This window comes from Callithrix jacchus, chromosome 7 (genome assembly GCF_049354715.1).
Source record: "Callithrix jacchus isolate 240 chromosome 7, calJac240_pri, whole genome shotgun sequence".
NCBI classification, from domain to species: Eukaryota; Metazoa; Chordata; class Mammalia; order Primates; family Cebidae; genus Callithrix; species Callithrix jacchus.
The window spans coordinates 61,044,400-61,060,706 of NC_133508.1; the positions used below are offsets into that span (position 1 = coordinate 61,044,400).

The window sequence follows — 16,307 nt, forward strand, 5'->3', positions numbered from 1 at the left end:
TGAAGAGCCTGGGCTGTGAGCCTGGGTTCAAACCCCTGCTGCACCACACACCGCCCGTGCCACCTCGGGAAAGTTGCCCCACCTCTCTGAGCATCAGCTTCCCCATCTGTGAAAGTGGAGTGCTGATGCACGCCTTCTAGGGGCCCCGTGAGGCTTAAGGGTGAGCCCCAGGCACACAGACGGCTAGAAAAATAAGGTCACTGTGGGATGGTGGGACTGGACACCTGGGCAGGCCACTCACCCAGCTGCCCCCTCTGTCCCCAGGTGTTCATCGGTGTCAACTGTCTGAGCACAGATTTTTCCTCACAAAAGGGGGTGAAGGGTGTCCCCCTGAACCTGCAGATTGACACCTATGACTGTGGCTCAGGCACTGAGCGCCTGGTACACCGCGCTGTCTGCCAGATCAAGATTTTCTGCGACAAGGTGGCTGGAACGGGCAGACCCTACACTGGGTCTGGGGAGGTAGAAGGGTTAAGCCCTGACCCATGTATCCTCTTAGCCTTTCTGGGTGTGTGTGTCTGTTTCTGTTTTTCTATCCCCCTCCTCCTTCTTTGTCTCTCTTTCCTCCAACACCCCCACTCCCCCAACTCTCTGTCTCTCTGAGTTTCTTCTTTTCTGTCTTCTCTCTGTCTACCTCTCTCATGGCCTGTATTGACCTCAGGCAAGCAGGGCTAAGCCCCATTGGCCAGGTAGATGCTGATACCTTCCCACTTTCTGGTCTTGCTCTAGAAAAAGAAGGACCAGAAGCCTGGCCCATATTTAAGATGCAAAGCAGCAGCCATGATAGTAGCTGGCCCCTCCCAGGCCCTTGGTGACCCTCTGTCTTCTCCTGCAGGGAGCTGAGAGGAAGATGCGTGATGACGAGCGGAAGCACTTCCGGAGGAAGGTCAAGTGCCCCGACTCCAACAACAGTGGTCAGTGGGGGTCCAGGGCTGGTGGGAAGGAGAGATGGAGACTAGCCGTGGGAGGGACCTGAGTGGAAGGACCTCGGGACACATTGGCTTCCTTCTCCCATCAGGAGTCAGGGGCTGCCTGCTCTCGGGCTTCAGGGGCAATGAGACTACTTACCTTCGGCCAGAGACTGACCTGGAGACGCCGCCTGTGCTGTTCATCCCCAACGTGCACTTCAACAGCCTGCAGCGCTCTGGAGGGGTGAGGCCATGGGTGGGGCCTGCCTTAGCACAGACCAGTGGGGAGCCACCTGCCATTTGGCCAGTTTCAATACCTTTATTGAATCCCAGGGGATTACAAAATGTATATATGGTCCCATAGCTTCAGTGACCTATTACATTGAAGAGAAAAATGTTATCAGGAAACAGATTTCATAAACATTGAAATGTTCATGCTTAGGGCACACAAAGAGGAGGCTTCTGATATCTGACTCCCAGTTTGATTGCAGCCACATGGAATTATCATGGCAGCACTTGTGGCTCTCACTGTGTGCCCGGTGTGGCTCTAAGCACTTCCCAAGCATCACCTTCCCTACCCTTCTCTACAACCCTATGAAGTCAATAATAATGTCTCCCTGGATTCCTGGGGTAGAAACAGAGGCACAGAGGAGTTAAAAAACCTCACGAGACTGCACAGCTAGTAAGTGGCAGAGCCAGGATCTGGACTGAGGCATCTGTTCAGAATCTGCTCCTTTCCCCACTAGCTGCTTTGCCTCTTAAGCAGCCGGGGCTGAGCGCCTGGCAGCCAGGAGTGGGCTGGGTTCCCTGTTACAGCTGTCCTCCGAGAGACTGCACCTACCCCTTTGCCAGGCACAGTCCCACAGCAATTCAATGGCAGGGTCAAGACCCCAGAGCCCGTCTCCTTGTGTGCTTCCATACCAGACAGTCCGAGCACTTCCTTCATGTAAGGACACAGCTCCATGCAGTTTCTGCAGGAATGTTTATACACATGGATCTTGGTGTACTAGGTATGCTTAGTGTATTGACTTAGGATGATGAGGGAGACAGTGGAGCTGACAGAGCGCTCGGCACAGGCGCAGAGCACTGACTATACCTCTCCTCTCTCTGCTGCCTTGGGAGCAGCACTGTGGCCTCATAGCACAGACGCACGGGTAGCTGTGGGAACCTGTTCTCTGGGTTCTCCCCACTCTCTCACCAACTAGAGGCCCTGAATAGGGAGATGACCACTCAGGGTAAAGGCCCCTATGGCAGGTTGATAGTTAACCTGTGGGGGATGAGGATGAGGCCCGTCTCTGCACCTGTGAGCCTGGGAGAGGGGAACGGTGAGCAGTAATGAACAGAGAGCCTGAGCTTGAACCCCACCTCTGCCTCACTGGTTGTGTCATCTCTAGAGGCTCTCTGCCCTCTCTAGGCCTCAGCTTCTTACCTCAGGAGACTGGATGATGCCTGCTCCAGACCACACAGTGCCAGGCACAATATAGGGTCCAAGAAGAGGGCCGCCGGTCAGGCTTAGTGGCACACGCCTGTAATCCCGGCTTCTTGGGAGGCTGAGATGGCAGAATTGCTTCAGCCCAGGAGGTCAAGGCTGCAGTGAGCTGTGATGGTGTGACTGTACTCCAGCCTGGGAGACTCTTTCTCAAACAAAAAGAAAAGAGGGCCTCTTCCTCTCACCCCCTTTGCCCTCAGCTCCAACTGCCTACCAACTGCAATTCCAGCCCTTCTGGGCATGAGGGGCCCAGGTGGGGCTCCGTGCGACTCCGCTCTGACAACGTGACTTTAGCATCTCCTATGTGTTCATTGAGTCCCTGACCCATCCAGCTTGGGCTGGGTGATTCAACTCAACATCTCAGGCCACTTATGGGCACTTGTCTGAGCAGAATCGGCTAGAAAGGCATTGTAAGAGTATTCTCCCACCTCCCACCAAAAAATATTCCTCCCGGAGAGCCTCCAGCAGCCGAGGGCCCCCCCATCTTCCTGTGTGTGATGGAAAATGTCTTTTCCGCTTCATTGCAGGCAGTCCCCTCAGCAGGACCCTGCAGCTCCAACAGGTATGGAGAGCAGCAGCTGCTCACCTCCCTCCACACCCATGCCCTCTGCACCATGCCCACTGCCCCCAGCCTGCTTTTCTCCCTGCTCCTTTCAAGCCAGGGTGTGGGGCCGGAGGAGGAAGCCTCCAGCTTCTGCCCCCAGCCCCCAAGCTAGAGCTATGCTCCTTTCTCACTGAAACTGCCTGGGTTTTTATAGGTTTGTTTGATGTGAAAAGTTGGCGAATCTCTGGCGAGACACCCGCTTGTAAAAAGGGAAAGAAAAAGACTGGTGTAGACTCAGAGAGCAAAGAGGGAAGCTATGCCAGAGGACTGAGTGGGGATGAAAACCCTCCATCTCCTTCCCCAAACACACCCCCCTGGGGGCTTAGCTGTGGCCGGAGCCCCTTGGCAGGTTGGTCTAGGAAGGGCCTCCATGTCCTTCCCTCTGTCAGCCACAGCCTTGGTGCCCTGAGCAGTCCCTTCACCTCTCTGAGCCTCCGCCTACACATTTGTCAGATGAGGAAATAGCCTTGAGAGGAGAGCAGCATGGATATGGAATCTTCCTAAGTGGGAAAGGGCTTTATAAAGATCATTTATTGTTATAATCAATTTCTTCCCTTACAAAATGTACTTTTTTCACAGAGTGCTTTCACCCCAAATTGTGTTGCCACTTGTCACCTCACAACAGCTTCAGAGTTAGGCAAGCAGGGTTAATTGCCCTACTTTATGGATAGGGAAACTGAGGCTCAGAGAAGAGAAGTGCCTTCTAGTCTCACAGCTATTAAGTTGCAGCAGCAGAACTGGAGCCCACGTCTGTCTGACTCCAAAGCCCACAATCCTTCTACCGCTACTGCCTCACATCTCACCTGATTTTTTTAAAAAAGGAACAATGATGATGATGATGATGATGATACCACATTTACTGAGGCCCTACTGTGCGTCACACAGTGTTCTAAGAGCAGTGAGCGTGGTCTCCTGTGGCCTCACACCACTCTGTGAAGTATTGCTTTTGTTGCTCTCTCATCATCCCATTTTTAGACAGGGTCAGTGATGGGCTAAGGGGGTTGCTGATGGGCTAAGAGACTCACCCAGGTCACATAGCTAGTGCGTGGCAGGGCTGGGATTTGAACCCAGGCAGTCCAACTCCAGACCTGCTGCTTTGCCCACTGTCCCTCTGCTTTGCACCCACCCTCGTGTTTTCTTCCCTATTTCTAGGGCCCCTGGAGGCCCAGCAGGGTCCTTCAGCCTCTAGGAATCCCCAAGTTCCTCACAAGCTCCCCCACTGCCATCCCCACAGGCTGCCTCTGAAGCGTACCTGCTCGCCCTTCACTGAGGAGTTTGAGCTTTTGCCCTCCAAGCAGGCCAAGGAAGACGACCTTCAGAGAGGTAACCTCTCGCCCTCCCTCCCCATTTACTCACAGAGCCCACCCCAGCTCCTGCCTCCCTCTTAGGCTTTCCCAAAGCCTCCTGGGGAGGGCCCAAGGAGCTGCTTTACCCCTTGGAGCTAGGTTTAGGTCAAGACTTGGGGGTAGGGGTAAGGAGGGCCCCTTAGGCTGCTTGGAGAGACCACACAGGACTGGCGGCTTCTGTCTCCTGACCGCGTGTGGACATGGGCGTCCTGGGCAGCTGGCATAGTCAACAGGCTCATTATGCTGGATGAGTCCCCTCTCCCCCACTTTTTCTAATGCGGGGGTGAAAGAAGGGTGGGGTTTTCATGTTTGGCTTTCTTGCTTTGATGCTCTAAATCTGTGACTTCCTTGGAGTGAGGAACAAGCCCAAACCTCTGGGGGCTATAGTTGACCATCAGAAAGCAACTGACTAGCAGCTAAGCTCAAAAGCTTCCAGCATGTAATCCCAGCACTTTGGGAGGCCGAGGGGGGTGGATCACGAGTTCAAGAGATGGAGATCATCCTGGTCAATGTGGTGAAACCCCATCTCTATTAAAAATATAAAAAATTTGCTGGGCATGGTGGCGTGTGCCTGTAATCCCAGCTACTCAGGAGGCTGAGGCAGGAGAATTGCCTGAACCCAGGAGGCAGAGGTTGCGGTGAGCCGAGATCGTGCCATTGCACTCCAGCCTGGGGAACGAGAGCGAAAGTCTGTCTCAAAAACAAGCTTCCAGCAACCATGAATTGAGCTGTGTGCTGCCCCTGGTGTTTCCAGACACCGTCATTAATTCCCACAGTGACTCTACGAAATAGTGGGCAGAGCCTCCATCTACAAATAAAATGAGGCTCCGTGATGTTAAAATCACATTTGCAAGGTCACCTTGCTGGCAGGTAGTAAAGCAGGGATTCAGACACCCCCACATCAGCACATGGGAATCTGCAGAGCTGGCCGAAGTGCCGCCCAGCTGGGCACAGACCCTTGGCAGAAATCCATCTTAGAGTAACATTTTCAGATTCCCCAGCCCCTGAGATGATCCTGGTCACATGATCTTCCTCGCACCCCTAAAGCTGCCCCTTGCTTTTCAGTTCTGTTGTATGTGCGGAGGGAGACTGAGGAGGTGTTTGACGCACTCATGTTGAAGACCCCAGACCTGAAGGGGCTGAGGAATGCGGTAAGCTGCCTGTGGACCCCTCACCATCGGCTCCCTCCGGGCTGCTGTCCCTGCTTCTCACCACACAGTTCTGATTTCACACAGCAGGGAACCTCGGCATGCCGGTGGCCTACCCATCCCACCCTGTTCGGGGGGCCCGAGGGGCCCTGCCAGTGGGGGTGTGCCTCTGCGATGTTATCTCCCAGCCAGAACCCTGACTCCACCCTGGGAGTCACACACTCCATAAATCCTCCTTAATCTGATGGCTGCTGTCTGACGGGCCAGGGCTTTTTGTTGGCTTTGCAAACCTGTTTCTGTTTTAATGGGAATGGAACCCAAAAAGACACACTCTTTTTCTTTCCCAGGGGGCCTCCTTCCTCCTGCTTGTGGTTGGCTGGGGGCCACTGGCTGGGGTGGCAGAAGGTAATGACTGTGCAAGGAGACCTTCCCCAACCCCCTAAACCACCAGAGAGCTGGCAAAACGGCCCAGTCCTGAATAAAACCCACAGCTAGCTTTGTGGCTCTGCCAAAAATTAAGCAAACACAGCCTCCACCGGGGCCAGCTGTGCCTGAAGGTGGAACCACTTGGAAAAGCCAGATGGTGTCCAGAGTTCAGACCAGCAGAGCGAAAATGACATCAAATAGTAACACTAGCTGGCCTTTATTGAAGGCCCACTATGTGCCAGGCAGTGGGTCAGACATGCCACCTATGCTGGCTTATCATGTGCCCTTAACAATCCTGAAAAGTGGGTACTATGCGTATCTCCTCATTTCCCATGAGGATGCAGCCTCTGAGAGGTCAGGTGACTTGTCAGGGTTACTCAGCTCCGGTGACAGAGCCGGGATGCCAGCGTAGACTCTCTTCATGCTCAGCTGCTTGTTCTCTTTACACATCATCAGCCCTGCTCGGCATCAGCCCCAGAAGCTGGGCTCACAAAAGGCCATTAACATCACCTAAATACAGACTCAGAGGCTTGGGTTGGCTGATCCCTTAAAGGGTCAGCTCCCTATCTAGTGCCTGCACTCCCTCTCTCCCATAGTGCCTCCAAGCTGGTGCCCACTTTCGACTTGTGTGCTTCCAGGAATGGAGAGCTTATTACCTATGGGACAACCCATGGTATCTTTGTCCAATTTGCCCAATTTACGGTGAGAGAGTTCTTGAGTTCTTCCTTAGATTGACTTGAGATCTTCCTGGTAGCTTCCAGTCACATTATCATTAAAAGAAATAGTAGTCGAAGCACTTTTCTTGCCAGGAGGAATCTGTCAGGGCAGAGAATAACTGAGAAGCTGAACCTGATCCTTTTTCTAAAATGCCCAGAGAGGATGACCTCCCCCTGATACCCAGGACCTGAGGTTTGCTGCAGCTTCTAGGCAGCTGTTGCTAATAAGCACCAATGTTTTGCAGAGCTCTTGCCCTGGGACAGGCACTGGGCTGAGCCCTTTCCATAGTTGGCTCAGTTCATGTGCAGAACCACACTGGGTGTACATCCTATGACTGTGCCCATTTTACAAATGAGGAAACTGAGGCTCAGAGAGGTAAGAGTGACCTGTTCAAAGTTCTGCATTTCCAGGTGGAGCAGCTGGGACCAGACTGGACCTGCCTGCCCCAGAGGAAACTTCAGTAGCTCTGGGGAGACAGGCTGACTCTGGCTGTGTGATCTCAGACAGGTCACACAACAAGCCTCTGACCCACAGTCTCCTCACACAGGGAAATAAGTTCCAACATTTTCCGATATGATATAGTGAGTGAACCTGGGATCTAGGCCTTGGGCACATGGCTTATCCTCGTCGAGTGTTTGTGATGATATAGGAAGGCTTACAATAGGATGGTAAGTAAAAAGATACATAAAACCACGTGGAACATCTATATACACGACTGTACCCATGACCAAAACATGGGAAGACATACACCCAGGTGTTAATGGTGTCTCTCTGAGAAACAGGATTATAGATGGTTGTAATTGTCTTCTTCATATGTCCACAATATGCATATATTTTACTTTTGTAATCAGAAAATAAAAATAAGTGATGTCATAAAAGACTTGTATAAATCTAGTGTGGGCAGCAGACAATGAATCACCTCTTTTCCTTCCAGATCTCTGAGAAGTATGGGTTCCCTGAAGAGAACATTTACAAAGTCTACAAGAAATGCAAGCGAGGGTGAGTCCCTAGTTTACCCTCCCCCAGCTGGCTGCTCAGTGTTGAGCAGTGTTTGTACTGGGCCTTGGTGGAGGGGCTGAGGGGATGAGGAGTTGGGGTGGAGAGCTCCCCAGTCAGGCCAACACCATTGGTCACCTCTCCATCGGCAGAGACCAGACATAGGTCCCAGTTAGGAAGGATGGGAGTGGGAGACAAGTGGAAGGGTCTTTATATATGACCTCCTGGGTGGTGTGGAGGAAGAAGTGGAGGGTCCTGTGTCAGATGACCCAGGTTCAAGGCCACTGGAAAACCAAGTCATTTGATGAGGATGATAATGATTTTGGTGACCAGCATCCACTTGCCCACCCATCATGTGTCAGACATGAGGCTAAGCACGTCCTGCTTAGCTCTCACAGCCACACTAAGAGTCCACATTTGACAGATAAGGAAACTGAGGCTCAGAGATAATAAGCAGTGTTCAGGGGTAGGAGGAGGGGATCAAAGGCACGAGGCAGACAGGCCCAACAAAGTTGCCGCTGGCAGAGCTGGAGGCAGGAAGGGAGTGGCTGGTGAGCAGTCTGGAAAAGGAGTTGTGATTGGGAGTCATTTTGAGGGAATCCAGCCAGGGATGTTCCACAGGCCTCCTCCACCTTCGCTGGAGACTAGGCCAGGAGTTAAGCTGTACCCTCTAGGGGGCAGGCAGTGCCCGGCTGCCTGCCATGGACTCCTGGGGACCATAGTACCTTTTTTGTCTGCTCAGAAGGTCCCGTGGGAGAGGGAGGTAGGGTCACATGGTAACTGCCCTCCAGGCATCAGTCCCCTGGTCAGAGACAGTAAGCCTGGCCTCTACAACTTTTCCTGAGTAGGTCCCTTCACTAGCCTGGCATAGGACCCCCAGAGAGTGTTACTGCCGTTGCCAGCCCAGAGGCCCCAGAACCAGAGCCCTGGGAAATGCACTCCCAGCCCCTCTGCCCACAGCTCCAATCTGACACTCCTGCTGTGGATAGTCTAACTACAGCTGTATTTGCTAGTAGCCCCTTGGAGGTGCTCGGCCGCTTATCCCGTGGCTATTGCATGTGGATCTTCCTTTTTAGAAGACTTTGCAAAATGAGGCAGGTTTTGTACTCAAGCCGAGTCCCCATCCCATCAGACCCAGGGCCCTGGCCTTCTTCCTCACAGGCCCAGCCCTGCCCACCTTCTCCCTCATTGGTTCCTACCCAGTCTCCCATAGAAGGTTGAGGGTGGGGGAAGGTGTCCATCCCTGAAGCCCCTAGGAAGGGTTTTTTGTTTCTTTGTTTTAGTTGCCTGCATGTCTAGAGTTTTTCGTGTGTCTTTTTTTCCAAGTTTTGGTTTCAAACTGAGGCTCACACGCTCTGTAGAGTGAAATCCACTTCATGGTGAAGGGCAGGCTCCGCTTTGCCCAGACAAGCCCAGCCCCACTCTCCCTTCAGTGCTGGTGCCCACGCCCCCTGGCTCCAGCCCCGCCTGCGACAGGCCTCCGTTACCAATCCCACTCCAGGCCAGGCTGTGTGATTACGTGGGGGGCGGGGAGTGGGGGTGCATACAAGGATGTTCCTCAGCCCCACTGGCTGGGTTGCCAGAGGCCTTCCCTTAAGCCCCAGCCAGCTATTTAAATCATAATTCTAAAGCCTTCCATTTACGGGGTACTTCCTACATACCAGGGGCTGGGCTGCAATGCTCCCAAGCATCATCTCAGTGACTTTTTTAGCTGGGTATGCTTATCTGTTTCTATGTATGAGGAAACTGAGGTCTGCAGTAGTTACGAGGTCACGAGCAGAAGCATCCCGGCCTTCTAAAGCCTGTTCAGGCATCCACTCTATTATCCTGCCTCCTACTTGTTCCTCTAACCACTAAGCAATGTGCAAATAAAGGGTGCAGCCAGGCTGGCCAGTTTATTTGCCCAGCACCATAGCCCAGGGCATCACTCCACAGCCCTTCAGAGGCACCCCACACACCGCCACGGCATGAAAACCTCAGCCCCAGGACTGCCTGAAATGTCTGAATGACAGTATTCCTCAAAATACCTCTTAGGAGAGGAGATGCCAGGCTCATCTTCTGCCTCCCCCCGAATCCTCATGTGAGAAACAGGAAATTCTGATCAAAGGCCTGGTTTATTTGCATCAAACCCTCCCGAAAGTCCTCTGGATGAAGGTGGATAGAATCAGCTTTATAGGCACCACAGATTGCTGGAAAGATGAACGAATACATTGTTTTTGCTGGCAGCTGGCCAGGGGTTTAATGTGACCCAGGACTGAAGACAGCTAGAAGGTGGAAAGTGACAAGAGGCCCACATTTGGTGACAGGGGTTCTGCCTCTCAGGGGCCCTTTGGCACTGACTTCTGAGAGGAGGGGTGTGTGGGCCCATCTGGAAGGCCTCTTGTGCAGGTGTGAGCTCAGGGCACTGGGAGGCCCTGCTGGGGAGTGGGAGGGATCCAGACATCTAGCTGGTCCACATCAGACACACACAGTGCCTGGCACCTAGAAGCACCCAACAAACACCAAACAAAACAACCCTGATACTGACAAAGCGCCTGACCCTCTGCCCAGTTCTGGTCTCCCCCAGTCTGTTTCCAGCTTCCAGTGCCCAGGAAGAGAGCCCTCTGTGAAATGAAGGAACTCCAGGCAGGACCCAAGAAAGGGGAGCCTGTGATTACACATTGGCAGTCAGCACCTAGACCACTGAGAGCCCAACCCTGGCTCTTCTTCCTGAGAGCAGCAGCTGCTTGACTGCTGGGAGAGACAACTGGATGTGGGCCATGCCTTCGGGCCCATTGTCTCCATTGCCCTCAGGGGTTCCTCGTGCCTACCACTCCTGCGCCACTTCAAAGAACTCTCCCCTAGCCCTGGATTTTGCCTTCCTTCTAGCCACTGCTTCCTAACTTGTATCTATAGGGCTTTGTTTCCTTCTAAAAATGATACAGTGGAAAGAGACAAAGGTTCAAATCCCAGGCCTGCCGTCTATGAACTGTGTATCCTTAGACAAATAACTTTGTTTCTTTGAACCTCATCTATGAACTGGGGTAATATAAGGATTCATCCTCCCAGTCCCTACTAGATTTAAAACTCCTGGAAGGCAGGATCTAGGTCTAATTCATCTTCATATGGTCCTTGTTTTTGAGCAAGTTCCTGCACATGGAGAGGCCTCAGTGAATATAGGGGGATGAATGGGAAGATGAAGGACAGGTGGGCAGGTGGATGGAGGATGGTGGATGGGTGTGTGTGTGGGTGGATAGTGGATGGGTGTATGGGTGAATGGTGGGTGTGTGGGTAGATGGTGCATGAGCGGGTGGATGGTAGATGGTGGATGATGAGTGTGTGGTTGGGTGGATGGTGGATGGGGGTGTGCTTGGGTGGGTGGATGGTGGATGGGGGGTGTGCTTGGGTGGGTGGATGGTGGATGGGGATGTGTTTGGGTGGGTGGATGGTGGATGGGGGTGTGTTTGAATGGGTGGATGGTGGATGGGGGTTGTGTATGGGTGGGTGGATGGTGGATGGGGGTGTGTTTGAATGGGTGAATGGTGGATGGGGATGTGTTTGGGTGGGTGGATGGTGGATAGGGGTGTGTATGGAGGGGTGGATGGTGGATGGGGGGTGTGTATGGATTGGTGGATGGTGGATGGGGGTGTGTATGGGTGGGTGGATGGTGGATGGGGGTGTGTTTGGGTGGGTGGATGGGGGTATGTTTGGGTAGGTGGATGGTGGATGGGGGTGTGTTTGGGTGGGTGGATGGTGGATGGGGGTGTGTTTGAGTGGATGGTTGGTGGAAGGGTAGGTGGATGATGAGTGTGTGTGGTTAGGTGGATTGTGGATGGGGGGTGTGTGCATGTGAATGGATGGTGGATGGTGAATGAGTGGGTGGATATACCCAACTCCATTACATGCTCAGAAGACAGCAGGGAAGGGGCAAAGAGAAGGCTGATGTGATCAGCTCAAGTCAAATCTTGGTGGGTCTTTCATCAGGAGTAGCTCCTAGAGGGATGATCTTTGCCAAAAACTATGGCTCTGACTCCCTGCAGGGGCCCACAGCCACAAAGATTCTGTCTCTCTCAGGTTGACCCAGGTCCTTGCCTAGAGAATATGGGGAGAGAGTGGGCCTAGCCCCTTAAGTCTATTGGACAATCCTCCTGAGATTTCAGTTTCCTGGGGATGGTACTGAGGGGGGCTTGTGTGGCGCCTGCCTCTGGCTCCAGCAGGGATGCCTGACTGATACATCCTAGCCTCTTGTTGAACCCAAACCACCCCTCCTGGACTTGAACTCACACTTCAGGTCTGAGTCCTCAATACGGTGACTGAGGGAGCATGGCGTCTCCCCAGATCTACATACTGGTTGCTTGAGTGTCCATCCTCTGGTGCACCAGGAAAGAGGCAATCTGGCATAGTAGCTGTGGCTGTGGGGGCCAGTAGGCCTGGGTTGAGTTGGGCTCGGCCACCGGGCATCGTGCAGTAAAGGAGACTGTGACTCCCCCACCTCGCAGGGTTGTTGTGAAGATCAGAGGGAAAGTTCGTGAGGTGCCTAAAATGTGGCAGGTACCCACTGGGTATGACCCATCACTCATCCTTGTCACTCAGAAGGCCTGAAAACGGGGCCTGCTGTGTTCCAACCACATGCCCTCTTCCCTTTCAGAATCTTAGTCAACATGGACAACAACATCATTCAGCATTACAGCAACCACGTTGCCTTCCTGCTGGACATGGGGGAGCTGGACGGCAAAATTCAGATCATCCTTAAGGAGCTGTGAGGCCTTTCGAGCATCCAAACCCTCGTGACCGGCAAGGGGCCAGTAGCGACGTGGCCCCATGCCACACACAACCTCTCCACATGCCTCAGCGCTGTTACTTGAATGCCTTCCCTGAGGGAAGAGGCCCATAAGTCACAGACTCACTGATGTCAGGGCCAGGAAGTGACCTGGGAGGTCCCCTGGCCTGAACCCCCATGGCATGCTTGAATCTGCTCCCTAAACTTCCTGCCAGTGCCTCCCGAAACAATGTCACCGTGGTTACTACCCACCGGACAGACTGTTCCCTCCTCCCAAAAGACCCTGTCTGCAGTGGCCTCCTGCAGGCTGCTCATTAGGACGGTGGCAGCACGCGATCCCTCCCACAGCACCATACCTGCTGGTGTGGCCCCGACTCTCCATCTCCCTTCAACTTCAGACAAAGGATTTTTCACCCTTTGGTCAGTTAACTTGAAAACTCTTGATTTTCAGTGCAAATGACTTAAAAGACACTATAGTGAAAGAGTCTCTTTCTCACAGACTTCCTCAATGCAAGATGTAAATAGCACCAATGATTGACTGGAACAAAGTGACCGCCGTGTGTAACCACTGCCTTGCCACTCACTGTTGTATACATTTCCTATTTACGATTTTCATTATGTGTTATATATATATAAATATATTGTATATATGTGCAACATTTTATATTTTTCATGGATACATTTTTATCATTTCAAAAATGTGTATTTCGCATTTCTTGGACTTTTTTTAGCTGTTATTCAGTGATGCATTTTTGTATACTCACGTGGTATTAATAATTAAAGTCTACCTATGTATTACTTCACATGCTGCACTCGTTCCTTTTGAGAGGGTCTGCTGGGAAGAGAGGGCTACAGTGGTCTGGGCCTGGCTCCTCTTTCTCCCTTCACTCTGGCTCTGGGTTGAGAGCAGGTTGCCCTGGACTTGAAGGACGGCGGGATGTGCAGGGCACCGGGATGTGCAGGGCAGAGGTGCCCCCTCCGGCAGGCAGCAGATTCCTGATGTCCAGATCTTTGTCTTTGAACGTCACAGCCTCAGGATCATTGACTCTGGAGAGAAAGTCCTAGGAAGGGGCAGAATGAGCTTGAAGAGGACCTCACAGCTGGGGCCAGCAGGCAGCACCCAGGGCTGGGAGCCATATGACCTGAGTCTTGTGCCAGCTCTGCCCCTACTCTCTAGGCCAAGCCACTTTCCCCAGAGCCAGCTCCTACAGCTCACAGAAGCAATTGCACGCATCTCTTCCCAGCTCTGCAGCAGTGTGGTCATGTTGGCGCATTGAAATCAGCCATGGGACAGTCAGAATTTGACAAATGCTACAAATCAAGGCCTTTATTTTCCTTCAAGGACAAATCACAGATTCAGGCTTGTTTCTTTTCATTTATCTTTTTTAAGCTGCCAAGATGAAGTGGGTCTTTCTTCCTTTGGGAGAGCAGACTTACCAGCCACCGCTACCTGTATCCCTCTGCTATAAAGGGCAGGACACGGTCTCTGTTGGTTGTTCGTAATTATCATCTCCAGAGCCTCAGGGCTCACTGGTGGTTCTCCAAGACCACCACAGTGTGAGGAAGGGGCTGCAGCAAGCCCTGTGTATCCCCCCTAACTCCATCACCACAGCTCTGCTTCGATCCACTTAAATATTAGGGTTTCTTGTAAACATTTGTCTGAATAAAACTTTTTTTTTAAGTGTGAAAACCATGATGCCTCTAAAAATCTCCCAGCACAGCAGAGTCTGTGGTCCCAATTCCCAAGCCCTACCTAGAGTCAAGGCTATGGGTAGGTGAGTCTCTAGCCTACGGTACAAAAACAAACGGGTCCCCAAAAGCTCAATAATCAAGATAAGCAAGTTTAATTCAATATTTTTAAAATTAAGGCCGAAACAAAATCCCTGGTGAACAAAACAATTTTAAAGACAGGATTCGTGTTACTGATGTTTCCTTTTGTCTCAGGTTCCCACATGGCTTGCCTGCCAGGGAGGGAGGGACTCGGTGGGGCACCAGAGTTGCTCTGCTCAGCCTAGGCCTCACTGTGGCTGTGACAGCAAGCTTGATGTCAGAGCCAGGTGATGTGTGAAGGGTACATGACAGAGGAGTGTGGAACCACAGCCATGCTGCAGGTGCTGCACATGTATAAAGTTCCCACCCCTGAGCTTCCCGCCCAGCAGAGCCAGCTGGGAAGCCGGAAGGTGGCGCTTCTCAACTTTCACCTATCATTGGAATCACCTGGGCAGCTTTTACCCACACCTCCCTCCTCCCCACTGCCCAGATCCCACCCTGGAGGAGTTAAATCAGCATTTGTGGGAGGACCCCAGGCCTCAGTACTTTTCAAAGTCCCCAGGTGATTACTGTGTGCAGTCAAGGCTGAGAGCCACTTCTCTGGCCAGGCCACAGTTGTCCAGGCCTTGAAGCCTTGGCAACCGCTCAGTGTCTGCTGGGGTTAATGCACAGAGAGACTTCTAGCATCAGTCAAAGCCCCAGTCAAAGCCTGCCTGGAGATCAGGAAAGGACCCAGGCAGCTCCCCACACCCCAGGCATCTGTGCAGCCTCCACCGAAACCACCAGGGCACATTTCTTTTTTGCCTCCACATAAAGAAACAAAGGATATCCTGCCTAGAAAGGCCACTGGGCTCCATGGAGGGCTCCAGAAGCCTTGAGAAAATTCGGTCCCACCCTTAGAGAGAGTCAGGGAAAAGGGCAGCTCCTGAGCCTGGCCGCTGCCATTCTAAGACAATCTCCCACTACAAAGAAGAAAAAGGTCTAAAAGAACTAAAGGGAGGCCTTTCCAAGCAGATGGTCACTTTAGAAAGGAAGCTGTGGGCTGGTAGAAAAAGCAACACCAGCCTGCAGGTAGCTTTCACCCAGCAGACATACCGTGAGTGAGTGAGGTCAGAAAGGGATAAATGAGAAAGCCAGGAGTGAGGGAATGAATGAACGTGTAATTGAGTGAAGGAATGAAACAGGGAAGGGTGGGGCTTCTAGGCTTGGTCACCTTCACAGTGGACTGGTCCTCCTTGAAGTCTGCGCTTCAGGAATCCTTAAGTCTGCAGTGGGGAGTGGTGCCAGAAGCCAGCCTCGATGGGTGCATGGGGAAGCAGCCAGGGGGAATCTGTCCACCTCCCTCTGCTCAGGAAGCCACTGGAGTCGGTGGGGCTGGGGTGCAATCTCCAGGAGCAATGTCTCCAGCTCCAGATAAAGGCAATGGCAGCAGCCCAGCTACCACACCAGGCCAGAGTGGCAGAGCCATCCCCCAAGTTGCAGCTGCCACACACACGATCGGTCTCCTCCCGAGGGATGTCCAGGGGAAGCTGGGTAGGGCGGGCTGGTGGCCGGGGTTCTCCTCGATCTTGTGTGACATCCCTACAGCACCGGAATCCATTTCTTATCCTCGTTGTAGAGGAAGGACTGCTTTCCTGGGAGTTCTGGCTTGTATGTGGCTGTGAGGGGAGAGAGAAGCAGCGGCATTAAGAGAGAAAAGCCCCATTGCTGCAGTCTCTGGCATTCCATCTCAGAGCTGGAAAGGCCTGGGGACCCCTGTGCCAGCCCCTGCATCTTATGTGTGGGGAGACAGAGAGGAAAGAACTGGCCCCAGGTGGCAAGGCAGAAGTCAAACTCTGGCTTCCTGCCCTTCTTTAATTCTTTTCAACTTCTTTAACAGAACAAAATTTACAAAACTGTTTTCCATGAAATTTGAAAAGAAATTGAGTAAAGCAATATTATCGTTATTATTATTATTATTATTTTTTTTTGAGGTAGAGTTTCACTCTTGTTGCTCAGGCTGGAGTGCAATGGTGTGATCTCGGCTCACTGCAACCTCCACTTCCTGGGTTCAAGTGATTTTCTGCCTCCGCCTCCTGAGTAGTTGGGAATACAGGCATGTGCCACTACACCAGGCTAATTTTGTATTTTTAGTAGAGACACAG

The 16,307-nt window shown here is 52.4% G+C and overlaps 2 protein-coding genes across 10 annotated transcripts in view; one reads left to right on the forward strand and one right to left on the reverse strand.

Annotated features, from left to right (window-relative positions):
* GRHL3 (grainyhead like transcription factor 3) overlaps positions 1-13,196 on the forward strand; it is a 35,286-nt gene extending 22,090 nt beyond the window's left edge. For all 4 annotated transcript variants that reach the window (XM_035308148.3, XM_035308150.3, XM_035308149.3 and 1 more), the window contains 8 exons: positions 265-423; positions 836-914; positions 1,019-1,152; positions 2,925-2,959; positions 4,236-4,324; positions 5,413-5,498; positions 7,573-7,637; positions 12,262-13,196. In XM_035308148.3, coding sequence (XP_035164039.1) covers positions 265-423; positions 836-914; positions 1,019-1,152; positions 2,925-2,959; positions 4,236-4,324; positions 5,413-5,498; positions 7,573-7,637; positions 12,262-12,376 — 762 coding nt within the window. In that variant the 3' untranslated portion in view covers positions 12,377-13,196. The remainder of the gene's footprint in view (positions 1-264; positions 424-835; positions 915-1,018; positions 1,153-2,924; positions 2,960-4,235; positions 4,325-5,412; positions 5,499-7,572; positions 7,638-12,261) is intronic.
* Positions 13,197-14,216: 1,020 nt separating this feature from the next.
* STPG1 (sperm tail PG-rich repeat containing 1) overlaps positions 14,217-16,307 on the reverse strand; it is a 57,537-nt gene continuing 55,446 nt past the window's right edge. For 5 of the 6 annotated variants that reach the window (XM_054258929.2, XM_054258928.2, XM_054258927.2 and 2 more), the window contains one exon: positions 15,304-15,821. In XM_054258929.2, the coding sequence (XP_054114904.1) occupies positions 15,745-15,821 (77 nt within the window). In that variant the 3' untranslated portion in view covers positions 15,304-15,744. Of the gene's footprint in view, positions 15,822-16,307 lie in introns of all 6 variants that reach the window. The other variant, XM_054258926.2, reaches the window with a different exon arrangement.